Genomic DNA, 26,421 nt, shown 5'->3' with positions numbered 1-26,421 from the left:
GCTTCCACTATGATAGCAAGACAGAGCTCCTGAAAGGGTCCCAGCAGTGGCTGTCAGGTCAGAGTCTGCACTGAGCTGGAGATGACTATTGACCCCTGAAGCACACCCAACTGTTCACACTGATGCCTGCATTAAGGTAATTTTCTCTTGATGAAACAGCAGGCAATCTAGCCTTGAAATTACCAGATGGAACTTCTTAAAGATAGAGAGAACTATTATTTTCTTCTCTCTGATCGCATGGGGCAACATAAATTAGATCACAGCTAAGTTTTCCCACATTAGGCAGAGCATATAGATGATAAAGCTAAAGACAGAAAGCAAGGTTCAAAGCAGTTAGTGGTTTGACCTGCAATGGTGATCTTTTAACCACCACTCCAGAGTAAAAGGCCATACAACAGTTAGTGAGCCTGAGCCAGACATTTTCTCTTGTTTCTCTTGGAAATGATTTTCACTGAAGCAGAACATTAAAAGACACTTAAGCCCAAGCTGGTGACCTGTAACGAGAGCTAGTGACACCAAATGCCAGCACAGGCATTCACTGGTGCATAGTTTCCCCTTCCTCCCTGTGACATAATGAAGGCCTAACTAAAGCAGAGCTGCCCCTGTGTACATAACTCGCATTCCAGCCCTTGCAAGTGGCAGATAACAATAAATGAGGACATGGATTTCACTCTTGATGTAATTTGCTGCACAGCCATCCTCAGCAAACAAAACCAGCTGCCCACTGGGAAGCAGCAGTGATGCAGGGCTGTGCCCCAGGTCCTTTGGTGCTCCTCACTGCCAGCACTCAACTCTGTTCCTGCAGCCACAGGATTGGCTATTTGATGCTTTTTGTTGCTGGGGTTGGGGTTGTGTGTGTGTCATATGCCTGGCTCCAAGGACCTTCACAACGCAAATAAAAGGAGCATTTAAACCAAATAAAACATGAACAGAGATCCCAAGAGATAAAATGGTCAAAAACATCTGTTGAAACCATGACCAAATGAACTGGCTGGAAGTTAAAATATCTGTGGTTCTTAAGTCTGTCTGAGCAATAGGTATTACAACAGTGAGTGAGCAGGAAAGGCTTTGTGGAAGACTAAATTAATGCAAGTTATCAGCAATAAACATTTTAAACCAGAAGAATCTTTTTTGCTTTTGTGATAAATAATATCCAAGATCTAACATCCCACAGTCTTTCATCATTCACAGTGTAGGGTAGAGACAGCTATTCATTGTACTGGGGGTCAGCTGTCCGACCTTATACCTCAGCTGCAGTGATACCTGATTGTACGGAACATACTTAATTTATTTTTCCTTCTCCCAAGTCTTCCTTTGAAAAACTGAGCACTATCAAAACTGGGTAAAAACATAAAAGCAAACAAAGAGCCTCACGAGTTTTGTCCACACCACGAGTGTGGTGAGCTGGGTGATCCTCCCAGAACAATGCATTCCATTTCTCTCACAGATATCTGTGTTTGGATACATATTGTATCTAAGAGACACTGTCAAACCCTTGATTTCAGAGCTTTATGAAAGATGTCAGAAGCAAAATTGCAGTTAACTATTTGTAACCCAACTGTTGTTCTTCACATAAGGCTTCTGTCAAAGTTTTATCTAGAAAAACTTGAAACATGCTTTAAAGATTATATTCTGTATGAACATTAGATCATATGAAAATGTAAGTGCTATGATTTTTTTATTAGCATCAATGATTTACATGCAATTTTCAACTTTATTCCTATGAAAATTAACACGTAAAATCTGTGAAAGTCATAAGAGATTTCCTATATCTGAAGTGAAAACCTCTGGTAAATTAAAACACAATCAATTAAAATTGAGCTAATTAAAGTATCATCTGTGCTTTATCCTAGGCTCCTAGGGTAAAAAAAAAAAAAGTGTCACTAGTGTTAAATGTATGGAATTCACATATCAAATAATCTTTTTTCTCAACCTCATCATTCCACAGGGTGTTGGAGTAAAAGTGGTACTGGCCCATCATCCAAACTATGGATGCCAAGAATTACAGCTCAGCACAGAACAGTTGTAGAAAACAATGGAAAAAATTGCAGTCAGCCAGATCATACAGACACCCAGATGTTTTCTGAATCAATTTCTGCCTCAGTGACAGAAGTAATAAGACATTCTTTGATGGACCAAATAATAGGGATGGAATATCCAAAACAGCAACTGTAAAATAGTTATCTCCCATCAAAAGAAGGAATTCTTCCAGTCTGGTTCATCACTGCAGATGTGTCTCAGTAAACAATCAAATTAAAAAGCAATATTAAAAACTATGTCCTTACCTTAGAAAATAAGTCAAAGCACCCCAGGCGGCTGATGACACAGTAAACTTCAGGCAGGCGTGGGCCTTTTCCATTGGGCTGATAACAGCAAAGAGGAGATGGGAATTACATATTAATGTGGAGCCATGAGGAAATACACTTCTCTCTCTGACCACACAGTTGGCCATCATGTGACACCTCTCACTATCTGCTTCTCCAACAAATAGCTGCTCTTGGAAAAGCATCATATTTCCTCCAAAAGACAGGAAACCGAAAAGCACAGATAGAGCTTATCCCCTTTGGAAATCACAGCGTGTCGGAGCTGGATCCCAGCATGGCTCCAGCTTGCAGCCACACCAGCAGATGGAAGCAGGGCTGTAACTCATGCCTCTGCTATCGCTGTCCCCTGCTCCTGCTGCAGCACGAGGAGCAGGGCCACCCTGGGGCCGTGTGCTGCAAGAGAACTGCGACACTCAGGGAGGCCCTGATGACTTTAGGTCCTCATTCCCTCACTCCATGGTGCTCAAAGAGAGCTCAGCCTGCAGAAAGTGAGCTCACAACCTTAACAAAAGCAGGCTGCATGATCATTAATTTCCTTAGACCAACGCATGATAAACATGGAACTCACATAACTTACACAGTGGCAAGTATGAATCAATGATACATATCCATCTTACCCCCTCCCCAAGAAAAACTGTAAAGACCATCCTCTAATATCATCCTATAGAAGATTTGTCCTGGAGAAGCAAATGGTACTTCCTCAGCATACTGGACTCTGCTACCCTGCCTATTGCACTTATCTTTATCTCTCTGTTGGACTCTACTGGTACAGTGATCAACTTCCCTGTGGAGTCTTTGAAATTCACACGACACAGAGATGACAATCAAGAGAAACTGAGGGGTAGCTGTGCTTTTTAAACCTGAATATTGCACACTAGACTTGGACAGTCAGCAGGTGCCTGCCTGTTATAATAAAGACCACAAAAAAAATACCAAAGCTAAGTGAATACAGATGAGTCTATTTCTGGATCCAAACCTGCTCACTCCACGTCACATCTCTGAAAAAGCAGAGCCCTTTTTTGTCCATATTAGGTATAAAATCCTTTCTAAAGGCACTGAGTGATTATATCAAGCATGTGGGATTTTGGTTAAAATCATTGTGTCAAATCTGCAGGAATGCCGAAGCCATGCCAGGAGCCTTGGACAGCTCCCAGCCAAGAGCTGTCTCACTGAGTGCCAGTAAAAACATCACATTCCTGGGTCATCTATAAGACCAGAAACAATAACTGCTTAGCACTTACTCCAAGTTTTTCCTTTATGAAATATCATTGCTTTCAAATGTCTTAAAGGCTACGTGTCTGTGGGAGCTGGGATTCTTCCCCCCCTGCTCTCACTGTGTAGAACATCCTTTTTTGTTATTTCAGAGACCTTCTCCTGCAAACATCACAGCCTCAGAGATTCACACACATCAGCTGTAAGAGCAGCAAGGAAAACCCTTGAGCAGAGACATTCTGAGGGGCAGAACTTCTCAAATTTATAGTGCTGGCAACCCTTCACATAACTTCTCCTCTCAGCCATCAGTTTACACCCCACTTTAGATTGATCTAAACACCCATTGTGCTTTAGTTTGTTTTTTTCCTTGGAAAGAACATCCTATGGGACATGACACTCCTGCCTGGACTCCTCCCTCATCACTAGGGGAGACTCAGGCCCTGGGTCAGCCCATCAGCACCAGTGACACCTCCTCTCTTCCCAAAAGGGAGCTCTCCCAAGTGCAGGTTGTGCTCTGCAAGGTGCCTACACTGTCTTGGAGTCATGTCCTTCATCCAAGGCTCACTCCTGCACACAAAGAATAGGTCCAGATCAGGAAAGCAAAATGCTGAAGTAGCCCAGCTGAGAGGCACCCGAGTGACTGACTTGGTGCACTGCACTGCTCCTGAAAGAAGAGAGATGGAGGGGTTGATGGTTTGGGTTTGATTTGCTTTCAATTTGTTTTTGTGGAGCCCAGGATGTTTTCAGCCTTAGTCCAGTATCACAAAATGAAAATGGTAATGAGTTTTGATGATAACAAGGCAGTTTCCCAGAATGATGAACATAAACTGACAAGAACTTGGCTGAGATGGAGAAGCCAAGCTCTGCATCTGGGCTGGTCTACACGTGTCTCAGGACAATTTTTTTTTATAGTGAATTTAATCTGAATATTACTGACTAAAGCCCACTCCAAAATCTTTGGCAGGAGAAACAAGAGGCTTTTGCTCCAAAAAATAAGCCTCCCATTTTTCTCTTTCAAATCCCACCTCCTTGTCCATGTTCTTGGATTCTATGGAGCTTTCAGAGATCTCCTCTCAGTCTTCTATAGCACTGAGCTGTGTGAGGGAAGTGGCCTTTGCAAAGCACATGCACTAGCCAGCATATCCAGAAACAGAGATATTTCTTAGTGGTGCCAGGAATCAGAACAATTCAAACACTGGGAGGCTAAAATGCATAGTCAGTCACAAGCCAGTTTCTATGGAGGCTCTTGATTCCTTGTTAGGGCCAATCCAAATGCTGACCATGAGAAAACTGTGGGTGTTGTAAATCCAAAAGCACTTCTTAAGCACTTCTTGTTCTGTGAAACATGAACCTTGTGTGCCAGAGCACTCGGTGTACACAGGGCTGTCAAACTGCTTGGGCAAGGGCAGGATGGAAGGGAGCAAGGAGAAAAAAGGGTTTTCCCATAAGCTTTTTGTAGCTCCATAAACAGTCTGCATCCCACAAAAGTTGCTTTCACATTGTAATGAATGCCCTTCTCCTGCTCCCAACAAATGCAGGATGTCAGGTTAGTCCCACCTAACAACTGCTTTCCATGTTTTCAGGTACACACTTCACATTCAGGCTTCTGCTCCTCCATGGATTCCTGGGACTGGCTTGTCTTAGCCTAAAAAAGTGGTGGAGGATCAAATTTTATGTGAGAGGGAAGAGAGGTGTAGGATGGAACAGCCCCTGCGAGGGTGCCCAAATCATCTCTGCTGCTGACATGTGCACTCACTAGAAAAGCTGTTGCAGGATTGCCTTGGAGGTATCAAGATGTAACTGGAAAATTTCATGCTATCTATGGAAATGCAGATTGTCTGCTGTGGGACAATAGGTTACATTCCATTCTAATCCTGTTCCAAAATGAAACAAAACAATATAAATACATTTAATGGGGATACTGTACAGGATTTGTAGAACAAACAAAACATAATTGTCACTGTATCCCTTGAGGTAGTTTTGGCACACAGACTCCAGAAAAGGTCTGGAATAATCTGAGATCTGAAGGAGAAAAAGTGGAACAGTTTGTTCATATCACAACACGCCAAAGGAGTGCAAGGCTGACAAAACACAATTGTTTCCTAAATGCAGGAATCTGCACACCAGACCCTGCAGAAGAGCAGCCAGCCATCCTCACAGGATCAGCCAGCCACAGAGCTTTTGCCAACGAGGCTGCCAAATGCACCAGAAGGTGTGAGACACCTCTTGCTGGGTATTACAAGAGCATCCCTCACCAGGACAGCTGGGGAACATTTTCTAAGGAATTAGCCTCACAGCAGTTGGCTTGGCTTGAAGTGGAGCAGTTTGTAAGAATTTTAGGGGGGTTTCATGGTTCTGTGTTACAGTGTGGCCTTGCCTTTCCCTTACATAATGTCTGCTATAAACTGCATGTAGTTCCCAAGTTATGGTTATTGCATTTGACAGAATTTGCAGGTCAGGAATGGGACTAATTGAAGGAGATGCTGTGCCCTCCTGGACATCAGAGCCGTCCTGGCCTAACTTTCCAAAACCTGCTCAGGAAATTGGACCCCCAAACACAAAAATCTGTTACTGGTATATAAAGAATGCCTGCCAGATTTACCTGCCACTTGCTGCCTGTACAAAATCTGTATTTTCTGTAAACAGATATATCACGCTGAGGCACACACCAGTGAGGCTGTCCCACCATGCACCAACCTTTGCAGGGGACATGAAATTCTCACACTTTGTGAGCACAGCCAAACCCTATGGAAAAGGCACTTCAGGTAACCACCCAGATTCCACAGTTCTCCCAGCAGGACAGAAGGAGGTTGCATCACCCAAATAAAAGATCTCTGCTACTTTTGCCTTTTCCACAGGTAGAGGAGATGCTGAGATGTTTCTCTGCAGCTTCCAGAATCCCCTCTCTTTCTAAGCCCCAGTTTTGCTCTGAGAAGGGCATGGCTGGATTTTCCCCATAAAGGGCAAAGCTGGTGAAGTGCACTGGCACCAATCCTTCCTTTCCTTGGCTGAGCAGGCTGTGCCAGTGGGGTGAGACATGTCAGCTTCTCTATGCCAGGGCTTGGAATCCAAATTAAGCAACCTGAATTTAGTGATCACCAAAGGTGGCATCAGCAAATCTGCTTTATAACTGGCTTTATAATTATTAGATAGATTTAACAAAGCACTATCTATCTTCCCTTTTTCTTTTTGTTATTTGATTGATTTCTGCCTTATCCAGTGGAGGATAAAAATCTCCAATGCTGTCTCAAAACACCATTACATAAAAGTGTGCACTATTGATTTAATTGTGTTCCTGGTATTTCCTAATACACTCAGCCATCTTTTGCACCAGCTGAAAGTCAGTGTTCTATTTTTATGTTGTCCTTACTGTAGTGTGAATTTCACTGATCTTTAAAATGAGTAAAAACAGTCTATGGTAATGTTTCATTGAAAAATTGATCCAACATTCCTGTGCATAAATGTCTTTTATTATCACTGGTTATTTCAATCTCAGCATGGTCCAGGACCAGCCATGTGGCATTTCACAAAGGCAAGCTCTGTGCAAGACTCTCAGAAAGATAAGAGTCTTAAACCACCTTTACCTGGTAGAGTGAAAACATTCCATAATTTCATTCCAACCAACATTTTCTGAGGTTTTGTTATTTTTTTCCCTAATGGACCATACTATCCTTCTAAATGACAATTCATTTAAAAAAATGTAATTGTACTGTACTCTACATCATTATGCTTATTTACACCAGAAAGAATGACTTCTAGGTGCTTTTCTTGTTCATCCCTGAGTTACCCCCTGACCAGCCCTAGATTTACTGCAGCACAAGCCTTCAGTGACATTTCCTGCCCGCACATCAACCTTGTGGTGGCCCCCTGTGAGACACTGTTTTATACAGAGTGAGTCCCTCTGAGGCTACCTATAGCAAACACCGCCCCCAGAACTGATAAACAAGTTTTCTGTTATGTTAGCTTAATGAAACTTCTTACAAATAGAGGAACCACACACAGCAATACCTCCCAGACAGAGCATCTGCTGTCTGCACGCCAAGGGCTCTGCCAGACAGAGAGCAGGGGAAGAGGAGGGTCAGGCACAAGCAGCACTGCAGGACAGAGGGTGCTGTGCTAGTGACAGGGAGTTGCTTTGCTGGAAGCTATTGAAGGCAGGTTTTCCCTGCCTGAAAAGGTGGGAAATTATGCCAGAAAGGGAAGGGAGGGGAAAGTGTCAGTGTGCCTTACTCTCAGAGAGGGGGGACCTATTTACAAACTGCTGTAGACATTCATTTGACACACAGAGTCAGCCAAAGACTCTTGCAGCATCCAATATCCATATAAGCTCCCCAACCCAGTGTGGCCAAGTCATGAGAACATGACAGGAGCCGTAGCTCCCCACCCAGTCACTCACAGACAGCTCCAAACCTACCCAAGAGGTGCAAGGCCAGTGCAGGGACAACCAACTGCTTTCTGCTTTGCTGCCATCCTGTCAGGTGTGCAGGATGAGAACAGAATTCCTGTTTGCACTGTGCTCCACCTCCCCTAAGACACCTGCAAGCCTCTGTGCAGACTCCTCCCCCCGATACACACACAATGCTGTGCTCTCAGTTTATCAAGTGTCCAGAGATTTTCCAGGTGATGAGACAACACTGTAGGCTCCCCACCTCACCTGTTGAGTACCCCTGGTCATGAGGACTGAAAATTATATGAGAAACCAGACTTCCCACTGCTGGCACCAGCCTGTTGCTTGGTTCTGAGCTGCAGACTGATGACAGCACTGGCAGAGTCCTTTCAGATGTAAGCAGCTGCCCAAGAGATAAATACAACTTACAAATGTTTAGAAATACCAGCTTTGCCTTTGTTTCCAGTGTTGTAGTATTTCTGATTGTGCTTGAAAGTACATAACAAAGAATTTACGAAGTAAGTGCTCACACAAGAAACTTTCCACATTCTCAGAAATTCACATGCCTTGGGATCTATCTGACTGAAATGGCCATTACAAATTATTTTAATTTAATTTTACATTTCAAAATTTCAGAGTGAGAAAACCCTGTTTCCTTTGAAAATACACCTTCACCTTCAGTTCAGACTGTAGTTTTGAGATCTTTTTTAAGAGCATTCTGCCCTTTGAAGGGAGGGTGATGTACTTACCAACAGCCTCCTGCAGTACCCGAACCGCCGGCTGCCATCCTCCCCAGTCAGCATGAAAGAGAAGGTCTCACTAGGAGAAAGTGAATTGCCCAGAGCTTACATCAGAACTACAGCATGGCTACAAGACAGATCCCTTAGGAAGGGACACTCATCAAGTGAGAGATGCTTCCCACTGGTCTTCATCGTTAGGACACACTCTGTGGAAAGATTCTGTCAGCAGTATGGTTAAGGACAACCCATGTGTCTTAGAAGAGATGGGTGCTGAGTGTCAGTGACTGCAGATGAAACATGAGAATCAGATTCTGAGGGCAGTATTCCAGTGCTCCTTTACCTTTAGTATAATCCTGTCTTTAGACTAAGCTTTGTTCTTAAAAGGAAAACCTTAGATACTCTCTGAGAGTAATCATTTTCTAATCCAGAAACAACACAGGTTTCCAAAATCCAACTCATTTTGTCTTTGTCTAGGATAAATACCATTTGTGACAGAGCAGTAAAACAACAGTTTAAGGCTGCAGTTACAGCACAGGTAAAGGACTGATCTGTGAATTTGTGCCTGGGCTGTGAAACATTCCTGACTGCTTTGCAAGTTTTAAACTGCATTATATAAAACACTTCCTTGTGCTGAAATGCCAGAGTTTGTGTAATTACAGATGTCTCTGGGGAGATCTTATTGTGGCCTTTCAGTACATAAAAGGAGCTTCTAAGAAAGATAGGAATAGACATTTTAATATGGTCTGTAGCAATAGGACAAGGGATAATGGTTTTAAACTAAAACTGGGTAAATTGAGACTAGATAAAAGGAAAAAGTGTTTTACAATGAGTGTGGTAAAACAGTGGGACAGGTTGTCCAGAGAGGTGGTGAATCCCATCCCTGGATGCATTCAAGGTCAAGCTGGGCAGGGCTCTGATCAGCCTGATGAAGATGTCCCTGCCCATGGCAGAAAGGTTGCACTAGGTGACCTTTAAAGGTCCCTTCCAACACAAATCATTCCATGATTCCATCCCTTCTGCCTATCCTGTTACTCTACACCTTTGGGTCAACTAGTTCTCATGTATCAATGCAGGGGAAAAAAAAATTATACATTTTTTTGAGGTTACTTTGAATGAAAAAGAAAATGCAAGCCTGGCTCTCCTTTTCTTTGCCCTTCTCCTGCAGTCATTCATCTCCAATGGGAGGAATAGAGGGCTCCTCTGCTGGAACAGAGCACAGCTCCAAGAATGTTCTCAGTCTGCAACATTTTGAGCCAAATGAATGAGTAACCTGCAATGTTAGACAAGCTCTCTGAGGTGAATGACTAGGGCAGGGGGTGGGCAGGGCCTCATCCTTCTAAAGATTTATTTAAAATACTTCCATTTATTCTTTTGAGTTTAGCACTCAGAAGAACCTTCAAACCTCCTGCCCTCAGCCACACAGGCCTGTGAGGCAGGCAGAATAGGGAAGAAAAAGAACACAGAACTTCAAAAGAAAGAAAAATTAAATACAGCTGCTTGATCACAAAGTGGCCAAGACTCAAACTGCTGCTTCCTTAATTGGGCATTGATGAGGCTGAGGCTGCTCCAGTGCACTCCAGCATCATTCCAGCATCACTCCATCGTGCAGAGGAGCTCTGGAGCACTCACCTGTTGTACTCAGAGACGGGGAGCCAGTCCTTGGCATCAGGGAAGCAGAACTGCGGGATAGCCTTGAGGCGCTCCTCCGCTTCCCGCATCTGCTTGGTTGGTCTCTCCAGCTGCCGGGACAAAAGTGAGGTTGGGTCAGTCCCTGGAGTGTCCCTTCCCAGGGGCAGCGTCACTGAGCAGCTCTGAGAGCCAGGGCCCATCAGATTGTCCTGTATTTGTGCTTGGCAGAGTGAGGCATGACTCCAGGACAGGCTTATAGGTGCTTGCACAAAAGAAATAATCACTGCTAGGGTTTTACATTTTTTGAATTGTCTGAAACTCCCTTGTTGTACGATGGCCACTTAAAACACAGCCCTAACTCAAAATACCTTTCTGCTGCAAGAGCAAAAGAGAAATGCCAGAGATCAGCAAAAGTCTTTCCAATGACTTCAGTGAGTTTTGGAACAAATCCTAATACAGCCAAAATTAGTTAAAAGTGAAATATTTAGAAACTGAATTTAAACACAGTCCTTAAAGCATCCACCATCAGGCCAAATTCTCCAGCTCTGGAAAAGATAAATTTGAAAACAGAGAAAGCTTTCAGTTACCTTCTCTATGCCCTTTGCTTTATAACAGATTGCTTTGGAACAATCCTGAAAGCACCATTTAAGAACTGGAATTCTATTCATTTTTCCATTTATTCACCTTACTGATCTTAGAATGAGCTGTGCATAGGAATTTTTCTTTTACCTTGGGAAACTGGTATGTCACTTCTGGGAGGTAAGTGTTTTTAGAGGGCTTCTTTTTCAGGGACACTACCACAAAATACTCAAACAACTCCCGCTCCTGCCACTCAATCAACTCCAGTTCCAGGGTTCGATAACTTGGAGCCCTCTTCAGCATTGACTGGATGTGTACAAGGCGCTGGGTGTGAGCTGCCATTTAAAAAGAAAAGGGAATAAAAAAAGAGACAGATCATTACCTGAGACTCTAATGTGTTTGTGTAAGCCACAGCCATTCACAAAGGACTTTCAATTTTCAGTGTTCTCCTTTCAAAAGCAAATCTTCTAAGTAGCAAACCTTCTGTAGCCTCTCTCACTAACTGCACCCATAAAGCAAAACTCTCTCCAAGTACTGAAGTTATGTAGCACTCGGTCACTGAAATAATTTGCAGTTTGTAACTGCTACCCTACCAAAGGTCTGGCTTTTCTTCACACATAAAACTGGATTGTAAGCCCTTATGTGGTTGTGCAAATGCACTGGGGCTTCCAGGGTGACACATCTGAGGTCTGGCTTACCCCAGTGAAAAACAGTTCTGTGCCCTGTCCCGACACAGCACAGCTTTTTACTACCAGCCACATAAGGCAAGCCATGGAGTAATCTCCAGGGAAGGGGGCAGGGAGGAAAAAAAGATGTGCCAATGGCCTCCTGTGGGTTGCTTTGTTAGTGCTAATTCAATCTAATTGATCTTAGATTCATGGTCATGAAGGCAAAGATGTGCCTTCATCCAGGGACTTGCTGCTTGATACCTATGGAGGACTGGTCATTAACATCACTACCAGTTCTGGTACACCAAAAAAACCCAAACCCAGCTCAGTAAAAGCAGCTCCCCACATGCTCTTCCCCAGCTCTTCACACAAGGATCTCTAGGCAATGGCAAAGGAAGGAACTGTTAGCAGCATGCCTCAAACCCTCCAGGCTTTACTCAGTGCCAGTGCCCACAGCTTCCAAAGGCTGACTGACCCTTGTGACAGGGAAATAAGGTGTTATAAGCACTAAGGAAAACTCTTGATGACCAGCCCTCATACATCTGGTTCAGCAGAAAAAAATTAGAAAATTAAATTATTTTGATAAAGCACTTAGGTCTCGATGTGACTGCACAACTAAGGAAGCTAAATCCCCAGAAATAGCCTGCCTGCTCCTGCCTTGAGGCAGCCCCACACTGCAGGTGAAACCAAAGAGCCCACCCCACCAGATGGGCACCCAGTGAGTCCTGTCATGCTAGGCATGGCAAGGATGCCCTGAGAGCATCAATGTGAACACAAAGTCACCCAGCAGCAGCTGGTTAGAGAGACATCAGAATGAAGATTCTCTGAAAAGCCTCCCAGTCTCCAGTGAGATCAGAATATCCTCCCAGTAACAAGAGAGGGGCCAGGCCCTGTCTCTCTTCTTTCATGGCCTATGACAACAAGCAACCCCTCTATTTTCTGACACAAAGAGAACTGCAAATGCTTTTGGCTTGGTACAGGTAGACAAAGGAGCAAGGAGCCATTTTCCACACATGACTGTACAATGTTGCATACAGCCTGTTTTGGATGATCTTACCATCACCTACCTGGCACAAATCTGTTTCCCTATGACAATGTTTTCCAGAAAGCTTTGCTGCATGTACAGTAAGCAGGTGTCATCTGCATGATGATCGCCCCATATCTTATAACAGCTCCATACCCCTGTCTTTTTTACCCCTCACCTACTAACATGATGGGTTTTTAGCAATGCTGTTGCAGCTGTATTCAACTGTTTTACAGGCTTCTTTCTGTATCAGGACTTAGGAAAAGGAGAGACTAATTTACTGAGTTTGTGCAGGTGCTGATAAAGGAATTTCTACAATTTACAATTTCTACAAGACTGCAGACCTACAAAAGAGTCTAAGAACCACAACACTGGATCAGACCCAGATCCTTGCCTCCAACAGCAGCGAGCAGTAAACACTGAAAGCGGCATATGAACAAGAAAGGAGCATCTTTATCCAATCTCATCCCTCTAAGCCGGCACCCAGTAGTCAGTCTGGAATAGATCAGCATCTCTGAAGTGGCTGACAAAGCCAATCTATCAAAGGTCCTGTTCTTCATTAAAAGACACAGTTGCCAAATCCTTGTTAGATCTTCACAGCTTATTTTGTCCTTGCTTTCTACGTTCATGCTCCTGTGTTGGGACTTTGGGAGCTCTGCAGTAATGGAGTTAGGAAACTATAGAGAATGTAGGCCGTGGCCAGGAACAATGTGCAGCAGCAGGAGAACATACACTGATAAGGTGTGTGACAGGGTCTGACTAGAAGTCACTGAAGGTTGGTCCCTTACCTTTAAACCTGTCATCTGAGTCACTCTCACTCTCGCTGTTCTCATCTGCAGAGGACAGAGAGGCATCAGTTAATGCAAAACCAGAGCAAACAGACTCCGTTCGCTGTGCTGCAACTGGGAAAAATCCTATCTCACATCTCTGAGCCTTGTGACACACACATGCACTTCTCCTCAGTCTTAAAATATCTTGAAATAAACAGTTTGAATGACTCCTTAGATTGTGTTTTCCTTGGATTCAGTTTCAATATTGCTAGAGAGTAAGAACTTCATTTTGATGAACGGGCAAAATTCATTCTGCATTCATTACAACAACTGTTTCCACTGAATCCCCATCTATGCTGAGCTGCAAAAGCGTCATCTGGAATGTGGGTCTTAACCCTTTCACTTCTTGTTTTCAGGTTTTAAATTTTTTTTATTATTTTTTATTTTTTTTAAAGTTATGCAGCACTTGAGAAGTCAAAGTAAGCCTTATGAGCTTTGTCTGCCTGGGCAACATTCCCAAGCACCAGAACTCACCAAACTGAGTTAGAGTTAACAGGCAAAAGTAACCTTATGACACAATGTGTTACTGAGGGGTTCTGTATTAAAGCCCTATTGTACTCTTATTACAAAAAGGGCCTGAATTTCCTTTTTGGCCCCCATTTTTCCAGAAGCAATCTGAAGCACAGGGTGAGTTACACACTGTGAGTGCTAGGAAAAAGCATGCAAGAACTGCAGAAAAAACTGTGGATTTTGGACAGAACTTACAGTAAATGTGGACTAAAGAAGAAGCTGGTAAGTCTAGCTGACCATGGGATTAATAGGATACACAATACTGAGAATCTCTTATTTTTGGCTCATCCCCATTTTTTCTTCTTGCAGAGAGAAAATTATCATTTTTTAATTATCATTATCTAATTTTTTAGAAATTAGAACAGAAAAAAGTTCTAAAATAAGTGGAGTCCAGGGTACATGAGGAGGAAAAAAGGAAATTGATTAATCCTGTAGCATCCAAATGGATTCACTGAACCATGATACTTGAACCATACCTCGTAGGGACGCTGTCTCAATATTGGACATGGAAAGTTTCTTCAGTCGTTTTTTCCCTCTTTTTGCACTGTAGATGGAATTAATTCTTTGGACAAGCTGCAAAATAAAAAAATGAGGGATCAGTAAGACTAAACTTTTCCTCCTAGAAGACTTCTAATTAATGTATTCAAAGAAAACATGGATGATAGACCAGCTAACGCAGATAATAACTGCCCCAAAAATACCTGAGATGATGGTAAATATTAATGAGATTACTTCTGTTTGTTGTCTTCAGCAAGAGGCTGGGATTACTAAGAATCCAACATCAAACAGAATATTACAGCTTTGGGAGAATCACAAATATGTAGCACTTAATCTTCATGATGTTTTATAAATCAGGAATAACATATTTCATTCCATAGCAGATTTCTTCATAGAACTATAAAAGAGTTTGCAAATGCTGTTTCACCTCAGCTTCCAGAAAGAAATAAACTGAGTGAAAAGATGCACTTTGCTGTAGACACAGCAGAAGGGCAGTAACAGAGCACAGAGTGAAAAAAAGCCTTTTTAAGTTTTCCCTCTAATAACTAACACTATCTCAATTAAAAAAAATATACTCTCCAGGAATATGTGATCCTGAAAGGTAAAGTAGAAAGAAAATAGAAATTATCACAAGATTTGCAATAAAATTGTGAACATTCATATGCTGAAATCATAATTTCACATAAGGAGACTATCTGTCCCTTCTATTAAAAAAAATTGGTACAAAATTAACAGCCAAACTTTCCAAGTTTTACTCAAAATCAGGTAGTAAGTTACTCTGTAAGTAACCCTATGATTTCCTCCAGAGATGTGTGCCCATTTGTGAAGTACAACAATATATTCCAAGAAAATAAAAATACAGTAAATATTAGGGACGTAGAATTAATTTCCTCCTTAAACAGAATTTCCAACAAATTCACAGAAACACAAAAATTTCCCTCTACTCACAGTATTTATAGCCATGTACTTTAAAATATGCTCTCTAATAAGAACAGGAAAGAGTTGAATACAAAATAAAAATTAGCTTTGTTCACAAGCCAAAATGAAGCATATTGGCAGTTCTCCCCCTCTGTGTTGCTATTGCATTGTTGGTTTTTTGGTTGTTGTCTTGTGGCTTGGGGGTTTTTTTCACATTCCATTTTGAAACTAAAAACTCCTTGAAAAATGAAAAATTAAGTTTTACTTCAAATCCATCATGACAGCATGGTTATCAGGATGGGGTAAATGAAGGGAAACCTATTGGGCCAATTAGTTATTTTCCTGGAAACAAATGATGGGGAAATAAACCCCTTCAGATGTTGCTGCATGTTATAAATAATAATTGCTTGGCCATCACCCATTCAAAATCTTAGAGTTATATACACAGCAATGCTCTGGTTCACAGAGCTTAAAGAAGAGTGGAAAACAGAGCTGTCTTAAAATCAGTTCTGTGCGAAGATGGCCATCAGATGTTTGTTACTCTTGGAGAACTTGGAAGTTATCACTTCTAGGGAAGGGATTTTGCTCTAGATGTTCCTTTAGGGTACAAAGAGAGCTTTCAGTGATGTCTAAAGGCTGGCTAGAAATGCACAAGCTCTCGCAGGAGACAGGTGACCTCTCCCCAGCACAAGCCTGATGACACGCCAGTACCTTGGGGATCCTCCTGGCACGCCGCGTGGACAGCAGCTCGCTCGCGGTGCTCAGGCTGTCCTCGTTGAGGCTGGAGGGGGACGAGGGGATGCCCAGCTGAGCCAGCAGCAGCATGTCATCGTGGCTGTGCCGCTTGGGCAGCCGCGGCAGGCGGTGGCTCTTCCTCTCTGACCAGTTCCCGACACGCAGGGAGTGGCTGCTGGCCTTGGAGGGCAGCTGCAGGGACAAGAACAACTTGAGCTCTGCCCCCCTTGGCAACTCCTGGGGCAGAGGCAGCTCTTGTGACAGAGTGGTGGCTGCACAGGGACACCATGCCAGGTGAGCATCACTGCACAGGATGTGTGTCCAGAGAGGCTCTGAGGTCACGGTGAAGGGCCAGGGGTCAGCCTCACAAAGACTTTAAAGTTCAAAGAAAACACCACCATTTCTGACCTGCTACATTTCCATGCACCCACATCCCATCAATCTTGTGAGCCCTGAAATCTAACTTGATTGTCAGGCTTGGCTGACAGCAGAGCACTCACCCAACAGGCCTGGTCCATTCCTCTGACTTGCAGGAGTGAAAATAAAGAGTAATTACACAATTCAGTGTAATATTAATTCAGTGCAAAAGTAACAACTAAAATAGCAAATTCATGGTTTTTTATCCAAGAAAAAATAAAGTAGAAAAATCAAGCTTGTTCTGTTTTCATGGTGTTAAGAAGTTTTAAGACCTGACAATGAGCAGAGGTGCAGTTACAACTCTCCCTGCGTTCCCAAAGAATTCCCTTTAAAACATGAAACTGTTATCACTACAGGGCAAAGGGAAAATCTCACTGAAGGATTAAGCACCAGGTAACATCTGTCTTTAAAAAACTGGGGGTCTTTTGGAGCAGTCATAGGAGCAGCTCTGCCAAGCTCCAGGTTTCTGCCTTTTCCTCCCAAACACAAGCACTGTAAAGAAGCTTCATCAGCATGTCCAGGAAAAAGTACTATTACATCAAGCATCTGTCATTTGGCATTTACTAATATTCTATCAGCTCTGTTACAAGCTATAAACCTGCAGCAATAAATGTCCCATTGTTGGCTGACTGATTGCAGTGCCATTCTACCTGGGATTAAGCACAGGTGTTTCTGTGGAGAGGGGTTGCATCACAAATACAATGTCATCATATAACATTCCTTTTGTACCTGATGTCTTCAAAAACTGAAAATAATCAACAGGAAAAGACACAGACCACACCCCCAGTGTTTCTGAGGTCTCTGCATACCACAGGTTAGCACACCAGGAAAACTGGTGGCAATCTATACTTTATTGAAAGGAATTGTTTTTGGAGATGATTGTTGGAAGCTCACTGACCTTCTGATCTCTTCCATCTTGTTTATCATCATCCATGACTGAAAAGTCATGTTGCTAACCCAGCTGTGTTGCTATGATGGAAAAACTGGGTGATAAATCATTGCCAAAGCCACCATTCTTCAGGAAATTCAGACTTTTCTATTTCTGGTCATTGGAGAATTACCCAGGCCCAAAGCTGACCCATTCTTAGTGTCACTTCATTTTAAATATCAGCACAGTGACAGCGCAATTATGGCAGGACTGACTCCTGTCAGGGCACTGCCAGCAGCATTTCAAAAAGAAGCTACCAGAATAAAGACAGCCCGGTTGCAAAGGGTACCAGAGAGTTCTTGTTTACTGAACAACTTTACAGAAGCCATTTAAATCTGTAAATTCTTTGGTAACCTTCTGTTAAAGAGGGAACACTGGCCAGTGTCTCCCTATGGATGTGTATGGTTCCCAGCCTAATGACACACCCTCAGGGATCCTCTGGATGCTCCACAGCTCCTGTTAACACACACACAGCCAGAAGGAATGGTTGTTATGCACCATGTCCCACTATGAGGGACATTTCCCTATTATCCTCATGACTGCAGTGCCTATTTCTCCTTACTCTGCCTGATTACCACTTTCCACTTGTTCCTTTTCCAGCAGCTTTGCTGAAGTCACTCCTGGTTTACAAAGGTTGTGCTAGGAGGACACTAAGAATCCTGGTGATGCTTCTTTTGTCTCTTGGATTGTGGTGCAAGTGACAGAAAATGCATTCACTTTTCTTTCTACGTCTCTTCACAAGACAAAAATGTAAATTGTGACCTTTTGTTCAACTGCAAATTTTCTGTTAATTCAGTGCAGTGAAGTTCCTTTAAGGGTGCTTTGAATCTCTAAAAAAATTAAGTATATGATGAGATTTGTATTTTTTCTTATGAACATAGTGATCCCATAAACAACAAAGCAACCTGCTATTTCATGGTGTTCACAAAAGAACAGGCTTGCTTTGGAAAAAAAATCACCACAAAAGGGAAAGTCTACAGAGCTCCTCATCTTTCTTTTTACGCTATAAACACAATTTATACAGCCTTGTTAACTGCAGACACTCAGGTTTTTCTGACTATTTTATTACTCGTGTATATATTCAGGGCTTCTACCTGGCATTCTCTGTTTTACAAGAAACACGCCACACACTACAAACTTCCCACGAGCAGAGCCACAGCAGGCCCAACAGCGGGACAAAAGCAGCAGAGCTGATTTCTCCCGTGCTGTCTCTGCCTGGCAGCAGAGGCGATTCCCCACACAAGGAGTTAACTGAGGCGCAGATTCAAGCAAGCAGCGGAAGGGCTGTGCTGGGGCAGCTCGGAGCTCTGCGGGACGCGGGGCCGCCGCCGCCCGGAGCTGTCGGAGCCCGGCCCGGGGGCTCCGCCGCGCTCCGGGCCGGGCCGGGCCGGGCCGGGGCAGCCCCGAGCAGCCGCTGCCTTTACCTGAGGAGGGGCTGGGTATTTCCTGCTCTGCGGCGTCCACATCCTGTGCAGGGAATCTAGGGAGTTCTCGGACAGCTGATGGGATTTTCGCCCAGCGTGACGGCCTTTCAGCTCCACATCCTCGTACGGGTTTTCCTTGGGTGACTCGCCTGCACGTTTGGGTTGGGGTTTTTTTTTTTTTTTTTTTTTTTTTTTTTTTTTTAAGGAAAGAAAAACAGACAGGAATGTAAAATTAGAAAAAAAGATTAAAAAAAAAATCATGTGAACCAAGTGAAAGGCTTTTAGAAAAGCTCCTCAGTTTTCAGCATGACTCATCCCTCTAGCTGCAGCTGGAAGTATTTGGAGGAGAACTTGGCTATGAGTTCGACAAGTTTCTTTGGATTTCTTTACTGTCCCCTTTTTATTTTTTATATTTTTTTTTTAACTAAAATGTGAAGATTTCACAAGACGTGCTTCTGAGCATCCGCAGCTGTGGAAAATTTATTGATATATAAAAGCTAAGGCACTTAACTTCTTGAAAGTGTATCAGTAGATTTTATAAATCTCTAACATCCACTCTTGGAGTGACATGAAAACCGATAAATAACTCTGCTCAGCACACCACCCTTACACACAATGAGACAATTCTTGTTTGATGCAACCTTCATTTTTCGCTTCTCCTGGGAGATGGCAAAGAAAGAATAAATACTCCAGCTCAGCTGTGCCAAGAGACAAGATTGAAAATGTTAAAGGAGAAGAATTTCTGTCCCAACCATTCTGCATCCTCAAAGTGTTCTTTAAATTCTGTCTTCAAACTGGGCAGCTATTCATTTTAAGTTATGTGAAATTCCTGTCTCCCAGAAGGAAACACATCCTGCTGGTAATATATAGAAGCTTAACCAGTTAATCACTAAATATTACTTAAATGAAAAATACATTAAAAGGCAGACCCCAGTTTTTGAATTTTTACCATTTGAAAATCAGGACCAAAATTTATAGTCCATATTTAAGTGAGATCCAATACCCACCATCTTCGCAAAACCCCTGAACTTAGCAGACGTCTCACTAAACAAAGTAGCGTGAAGAGAAGTGCCATCAATAAAATTGACATTTTGTATGCGTTTTTTCAGACAGCTGATAATCAGCAACTGATTTAGAATTTCAGGTTTTTCAAACAGTTATTTCAGTTTTCCAACCATCTTGAACAGAAAATAACCTAAAAAAAAAAAAAATTATCTACTCAAATTCAAGACTTGAGTTTATAGAAATATACAGGAAGTTAAAAGCTTTTAAACCAACTTGCTTTTGGTTTTATACCTGAAGATGACTTTAAAACCCATGGGTTTAGTACAATACACATCCTGCAATACAAGCTATTTCTTGTAAGAAATTTAATTGAGAACTGAGGACAGAAAGCTGTAGCACGGTTCATTATTCCCACTGTTACAGAAATATTCGCAGTGTTGAAGGAGATGACAGCTGGGATGTAGGTGTTTTCAGTGAGAGCAAGGCCTGGGTTAGCATAGCCTGTGTGACTAACAGCTATGTTGTTCTAGGCAGACTAAATTTCCTTATTGTACAAAAAAAACAAAGCAAAAGCATTTTGAGCTTTCTACTTTATTGTTGAGCCCGGAAGCGTGAGATTGCTTGATTCATCAATTACAGCCACAAGAACTTTTGCTGAGCAAGTTCACATATTCACAATACAAAAAAAATACAGTTTTGCTTCGGTAGTGCATCATAGTAAGGTTTCTAGTCAAACATAAGCACAGGAGTGAATGTTTTAGGTTTGTTCTAATTAGAAGCCTGAATCACTGCTGCTCTTGAAGAATGTTTGACTTGGCAATCACAGCTTATTATTATTTCATCCAGAGGGAATCTGATTCTAGAGGCTGCACTATCATTGTAGCCAAGCCTCATGCCACATGGAAAAAACACCTTCAGGTGTGTGGGCTATATGAAAAAAATCCCTTCTGATTAATGAAATGAACAGGATAAATCTTAAGCTACATATATTCCTAAAAATAATGTCATGCTGTGGAGGATTATAGAAGTGGTTGATTCTTCCTGTGGGAAGAAATAGATATTGCACCCTGATTCTGTTACTTGTAGACTCTACAGCTCTAGAAATGATAATCATAGCAATGATAAAGAGTAAAATTTGCAAAATACTGTTACTTACAGCTGACCGGGCTCTAGTAGCATAATAAAATTTCTTGTAAGCCCAAGTCAAGTATAGGTCAAGCAAGCATTTTGGAATGAATTAATAGATTTCTAAATACCCAGTTACATGAGACACAACTCAAACACAAGCTTCCTTGTGAAAACAAATGTTACTGCATTAGTCTACAGAGTGTCCAAACTCTTGAGAAGAAACAAGCCCATCAGTGAAAAAAACCCTTTTTACAGTGTAAAGCATTTATAAATGTTAGGGGGATTCTCTCTCCAAAACACAATGTAAAACAGAATTGCTTGAACCCAGTTAAACTCAACATAAATAATGTTGACCTGACATATTAAGTATAGAAACGGGCCCAGAGAAGTCTTGGATGAGAGAAGAGGGAGGAGCAAGGAACCATGAGCAGAGGCTGTTTTTCTGAGTCAGAGTCTCTACCAAAAGAGATCTTGGGCCAAATCCCTCTTCAGTGTAATGTGAAGGCCAGAGAAGACACCACAGGGATTTTAACCCTTTCCCCTAGAGCTGTGAGAGCTTCTGCATATGTCTGCTTTGCTGTTCAAGAACTCTTGTTTCTATTCTTTCTCTCATTTGCTTAAAAAACAAATTATTTCAGGGTTTGGGGTTTTTTTTCCAGTTTAAAATAATGCCTTGATATCAAATACACCTCATCAATTTTTTTTTAAAGTTTTTTTTTCAAGAACCTCCTCCTACACCAAAACTCTGATAAGGGAATACTCTGATCCACCACAAACCACCTGGTTTTGCTGATATGAGTTTTGAATTAAATATTTGGTTCAAGCTGTGAACTAGAAGAGACAGACAAACTATCTCCTCAGCAATTTTCAACCACCCTTTCTTAGTATCTGCTGTCCCTGGTAGGCAGACAAAAGACCAGATATGCAAAAAGAGGCAGGCCAGACTGGTTTCTGTACAAGTGCCAAGGAATCAAGGGTGTCAAGTAAAGGAGAGATGCTGGAAATACCCCAAACTGCCTTAAAGCAGCATTTAACTGCCTGTGACTGCACAGTGACTCCCTTCCATAGAACAAACATCTGGGAAGTGGTGGTGACTGCTACTGCTGTGCTGCAGCACAAAAAGGAGAAAAGTTCCCAGATCACTGGCTGGCTCAGAGTTTACAGCTTTCTCCTCAGCAGCACCACATCTCCAGTCCCAGTCTGTCTCAGGCAAGGAATGTTCACAAGCTGCAGGGCTTGGATTCGCTGCAAAAGGAAACATATTTACCATGAAAGAGCAAGGAAACGTCCTTGTTCCTGCCATATGGATGTCTCTATTGGAAGCCAAAAGGAGAAACATTATTCACTATAGAGGCCAGGCTCGTCTTAATGAGGCTGATCCAACAGCCACACAAAACAACAGCAGATTATCACTGACTTCAAAGGAAGCTGAATCATACCCCCAGAATGCATATGATCACAAACAGTAAGTCTTTGGCAAATACTGTCTCTAATCACCATGCCTACTCCCAGATCAGTTCCCTCAATAAGCATTTTTTCCCAAGTTTCCCATTTTTTTCAAATTCTACGTACCAAAGTGCTGAGTTAACACAGGGCACTTATCTACACGACATTTATCTTCAGAAGATCTCACAGACAATTTAATGAATGGTCCACCAGGGAAAGAAAAGAAAAGCAACAACAAAACAAAAACAAAGATAAAATAACCACGGATATTTAGAAAAGTCCTGAGGAATGAGTTTCCTCCAGGGGCTGCAGTTGCTCACGCCGTGATGCGGTGCAGGTCAGCCCCACTGAGTCCTGAGGCAGCACACAATGTTCCTCTGCTCAGCCTCTCACACGTGGCAAATGGGAAGCAGAGGCAGACTCTGCAAGCCCATCTCACTGAGAAAGGAGTGAAAAGTAAGGCTGAGAGGAAAAAAAATGAAGCAGGCAGACGCTTCTCTATAAATGGCAGAAAGCAGGGAAGGGCATCATTTCTTTCTAGATGGAAGAAGCAATTATCAGAGGAATTAAGTGATTCACTGAGTGCTGATTGTAACTCCAGCCTTTTGCACTGCCAGGAAGAGAGAAGAATGGAACAGCAGATAGAGAGTAAAGGAAAGGGTTCCTAAACCTGTGTCGAGTGCCTAAATTGGGAACCAACACTTGCAGAGGAGATACTGAATCCATAGGGTGATGCCCAAGCTAAGAGGCTGCTGCCTTTCCTCCTGGCTGCTTACAAAGCCCAGGGGCCTGAGTTGCATGGCCAGGAGGTGTTATCACCTCACAAATGAGGTGCACGTGCACTGCTCATTCATTTCGGTCATAAAACTTCACCAACACAGATCCACACCACCACTGCTGGAGGAAAACTGGGCCACTGGGATGTTTATGAGCATGTTCAGACCAAATGGATGAAAACCAGTAAATCTCCACGCTCCCATAAAGTATCCAAGCTTAGATCTTTGTTACATGGACGAGCTTTTTCAGTGTCAGAGATGCTGCAACTGTACATCTCAGCTGGGGAATTTACCCCAGGACTCTGCAGAAAGAGGAACTATTTCAATCTCAAATTACAGCTAACACACATTTACAGCTGCTTTGAAAAGCTCTTGCTGAGCAGCACTAAGTTACAAACCATTACTTGCTTATAGTGCTGTCACCCAGTGTATCCACCTAGTACTGTGAGCTCAGAAAAGCAGTAGAGCATCTACAGCAAGCAGAATGGCAAGTCTAAAATGCAATCAGCCTTTTGGGCTCTGGTCCATGTGGTTTGTAGGCAACAACCTGAGCTTTCTGAACTTCTCCAGCCCTTGCAATATGCAAAAGAAACACTGCAGATACTTCCAGCTCCCTGCTATCTCTGCAGGGTCTGCTGAGAGTGCAATTATAAGGAATCATAAGGGAAAAGAATTAGCATGGCTGATAAATGAACAATTTCACCCCCAAAAAATCACCTGTTCACTGCTCCAAAATCATGTGCATGAAAATGTCTGATGAGCAACTGTGAGCGCAGTACAGCTGCAGCTTGCCTAAACTGCCTGCACTTCAGGGGTGTCACCCTGCTGGCTACAACACAGTCTGAATTTAAGGGAGGATTTGGGAGAGCAGTCTCATGGTCTATTTTTCTGTTTTCCTGAGCTGCAGCATTGACTGGAAAGCCAGGCAGTAAAGCTGACAGAGACTGTCACGAGAAGCTGTAGTGGATTGTACAGTGATGAGACAGACTCCACAGAGAAAAACTGAGATCTAAATAGGGCACTAGATGATTATTAAAAATAACTGGAATCCAGAGCAGCAGGCTGATTGTCAATAGGATCAGCTGAAGTATTTGGCCTTTCTTTGGCAGGCCCATATGAACACTGTTAGATTTAATGTGCTCTGGCTGCCATTACCCTACAGTGTCTATTACTAAATGTGCCACTATTACACTTTCCAACATCTCACATTCTTTTTAGGCTGTCACAGGCAGACTGTGGGTGCAGAACAAGACAGGAATATATTATTCTGTGATCACTGCTTGTACCATCATTTTGCATCAATTCTAGCTCCAGACACCTGCTAGTGTCTGACTGAAAACCCAAAATGACTTCAGAGAAGCAGCTAGCACAGCACTGCTGGCAGAGTTGCAATCTCTCCAAGTTTGCTTCAGCTTCACAGCAGCCCAGCAATTCCAGTTGCTCCCTGATTTGTCATGGGATGATAATACAACAGACTAAAATGTGCTACAAAAGCCTGACAGCGATAATGCAACGTGTGAGGATAGGATTTTACTCGAAAGATCAGCTTGCTCTTTCTAACCTTTTCCCACATTTACTGGAAGAACTTTGCAAGTGTTCTAATTTGAAAGCAATGTGAAGCTGGAACATTTTCCAGCTTGACCTCAGTCATCACTGCTGCAGCTCTGATCACACACAGCGAAGGGTTCAGTAGAACAGCTAAATCATCCTGTTTTGTTACATGACATGCACTGTGTCAAACTGACATGAGAAATCAAACCAGCTAATTAGTTTAGGAGCAATGAATTGCCTTACCAGCAGGGATAAAGGGAGTGACTTGTCCTGTTTTAATGCAGAGGCAAACAAGAAGCTGATTATCCCAAACTGAAGCAATACTCAAACTGACAGAGAAAAACAGCCAGACAATTGTGTATGACTCCACTGTTTCACTTATCAGTCACCTTTGGTGTCAGCTGTAACAAGATTCAATTATATTATATGCCCCTACAGGAAGCAGTGGTTAAGTTGTCCTCTCAAGGTACAAAAATATCTCTCAACAGAAGTGTCCAGCTACTGAAAGGGCTCAAAATCTTCTAAACATGACAGTGAACAGGCCCAGAAGGAAGAAGTGTGCATAAGAAAACCTCCCCAAGAGGGCCGGCTACCCCTAGGACAGTGAATTGTAGGACATTCCCAATGGGAAGCCACCAGCAAGATCCCATTTAGAAATTCATCCTGGTTTTAGAGATTCACTGCAATGTTTCTGAGGCATAGCCTTACTGTCTAGACTGCTTCAGCTCCAGCTGCCAAAGCAGACATGGAGCTGTGCAGCATTCAATTAAACATTCTCAATCTAGGAGACAACACACAGAGCCCAGTTGAGCAGTGGGTTTCCTGCACATCTGTCATGTCCTCTTGGAGGAAATCTCCACCTGTTCTGCTGTGCTCAGCACTCTGAGGAGTTTCAGAGTAAGAAGGTTTGTCTTGTCAGAGGTTTCCTCCACTACATTTAATTTCTAAATGCAGTGCTATTTCTTTCACCTAGTTCTACTAGATTTTCTCAATTCAAACTTGGCCCTTGACCTTGACTTCACTTTATTTATTCAACTTTTTTTGGTGATGATAACAAGTGCTTTGTCATAGATGTCAGGTCAACAATGCTTCAGAGACACAAGACCTAAAATAACAATATTCCAACATCTCAGCTGCATTTAGGGGAGCAGACTGGAAAATTGGAGCCGTGTGGTCCATATGACAGGAAATACTGTTGTGCACAAACACAGCAGAAGCAACAATCTCAGCCATCTCTTAATACTGTGATGGTTTCTTGAATTCACACAAAGCCAAGCGTGGTTTCCCCAGCCGGATTCAGAAAGCCACATCAATTTTGGTCTGATTAAAGGCTCATTCAAAACCACAAGAAGCAAAACAATGTTAAGTTTACTATGACTGCCACATTTCTGTGAGTGCTAGTACAGAAGATGAATGAAGTCCACATGGTACCTTGCACATGGAATACAGCTCTGATTTATATTAGGCATGTGCATCCCTTTATACAATGCCGCCTTAATTAATGCAGATCATTATGTTCCAATCCAATACCTGTCCTGAACTTACCATGCAGGTATTTCATCTATTAAAGTCAACAGAAACATTACAAAACTGAACAAAGGTCTGGTTCATGATGCCACTGGATTTCAAAGCACAATCCTTTTTGATTTCAATATACCTTAAAATTTACTAATTTTTTTTATTTTTTTTTTT

At 42.5% G+C, this 26,421-nt stretch overlaps 1 protein-coding gene across 6 annotated transcripts in view; it reads right to left on the bottom strand.

The window, feature by feature from the left end:
* DENND2B (DENN domain containing 2B) overlaps nt 1-26,421 on the bottom strand; it is a 154,025-nt gene that overhangs the window by 28,222 nt on the left and 99,382 nt on the right. For all 6 annotated transcript variants that reach the window (XM_019006993.2, XM_015630934.3, XM_015630932.3 and 3 more), the window contains 8 exons: nt 18,824-18,972; nt 16,031-16,246; nt 14,380-14,476; nt 13,352-13,396; nt 11,022-11,206; nt 10,293-10,402; nt 8,673-8,742; nt 2,286-2,363 (listed from right to left, as the gene is read on the bottom strand). In XM_019006993.2, the coding sequence (XP_018862538.1) occupies nt 2,286-2,363; nt 8,673-8,742; nt 10,293-10,402; nt 11,022-11,206; nt 13,352-13,396; nt 14,380-14,476; nt 16,031-16,246; nt 18,824-18,972 (950 nt within the window). The remainder of the gene's footprint in view (nt 1-2,285; nt 2,364-8,672; nt 8,743-10,292; nt 10,403-11,021; nt 11,207-13,351; nt 13,397-14,379; nt 14,477-16,030; nt 16,247-18,823; nt 18,973-26,421) is intronic.

Source organism: Parus major, chromosome 5 (assembly GCF_001522545.3).
Source record: "Parus major isolate Abel chromosome 5, Parus_major1.1, whole genome shotgun sequence".
Lineage (NCBI taxonomy): Eukaryota > Metazoa > Chordata > Aves > Passeriformes > Paridae > Parus > Parus major.
Note: the sequence above shows the minus strand (reverse complement) of the source record. Positions and strands in the feature narration are given on the sequence as shown.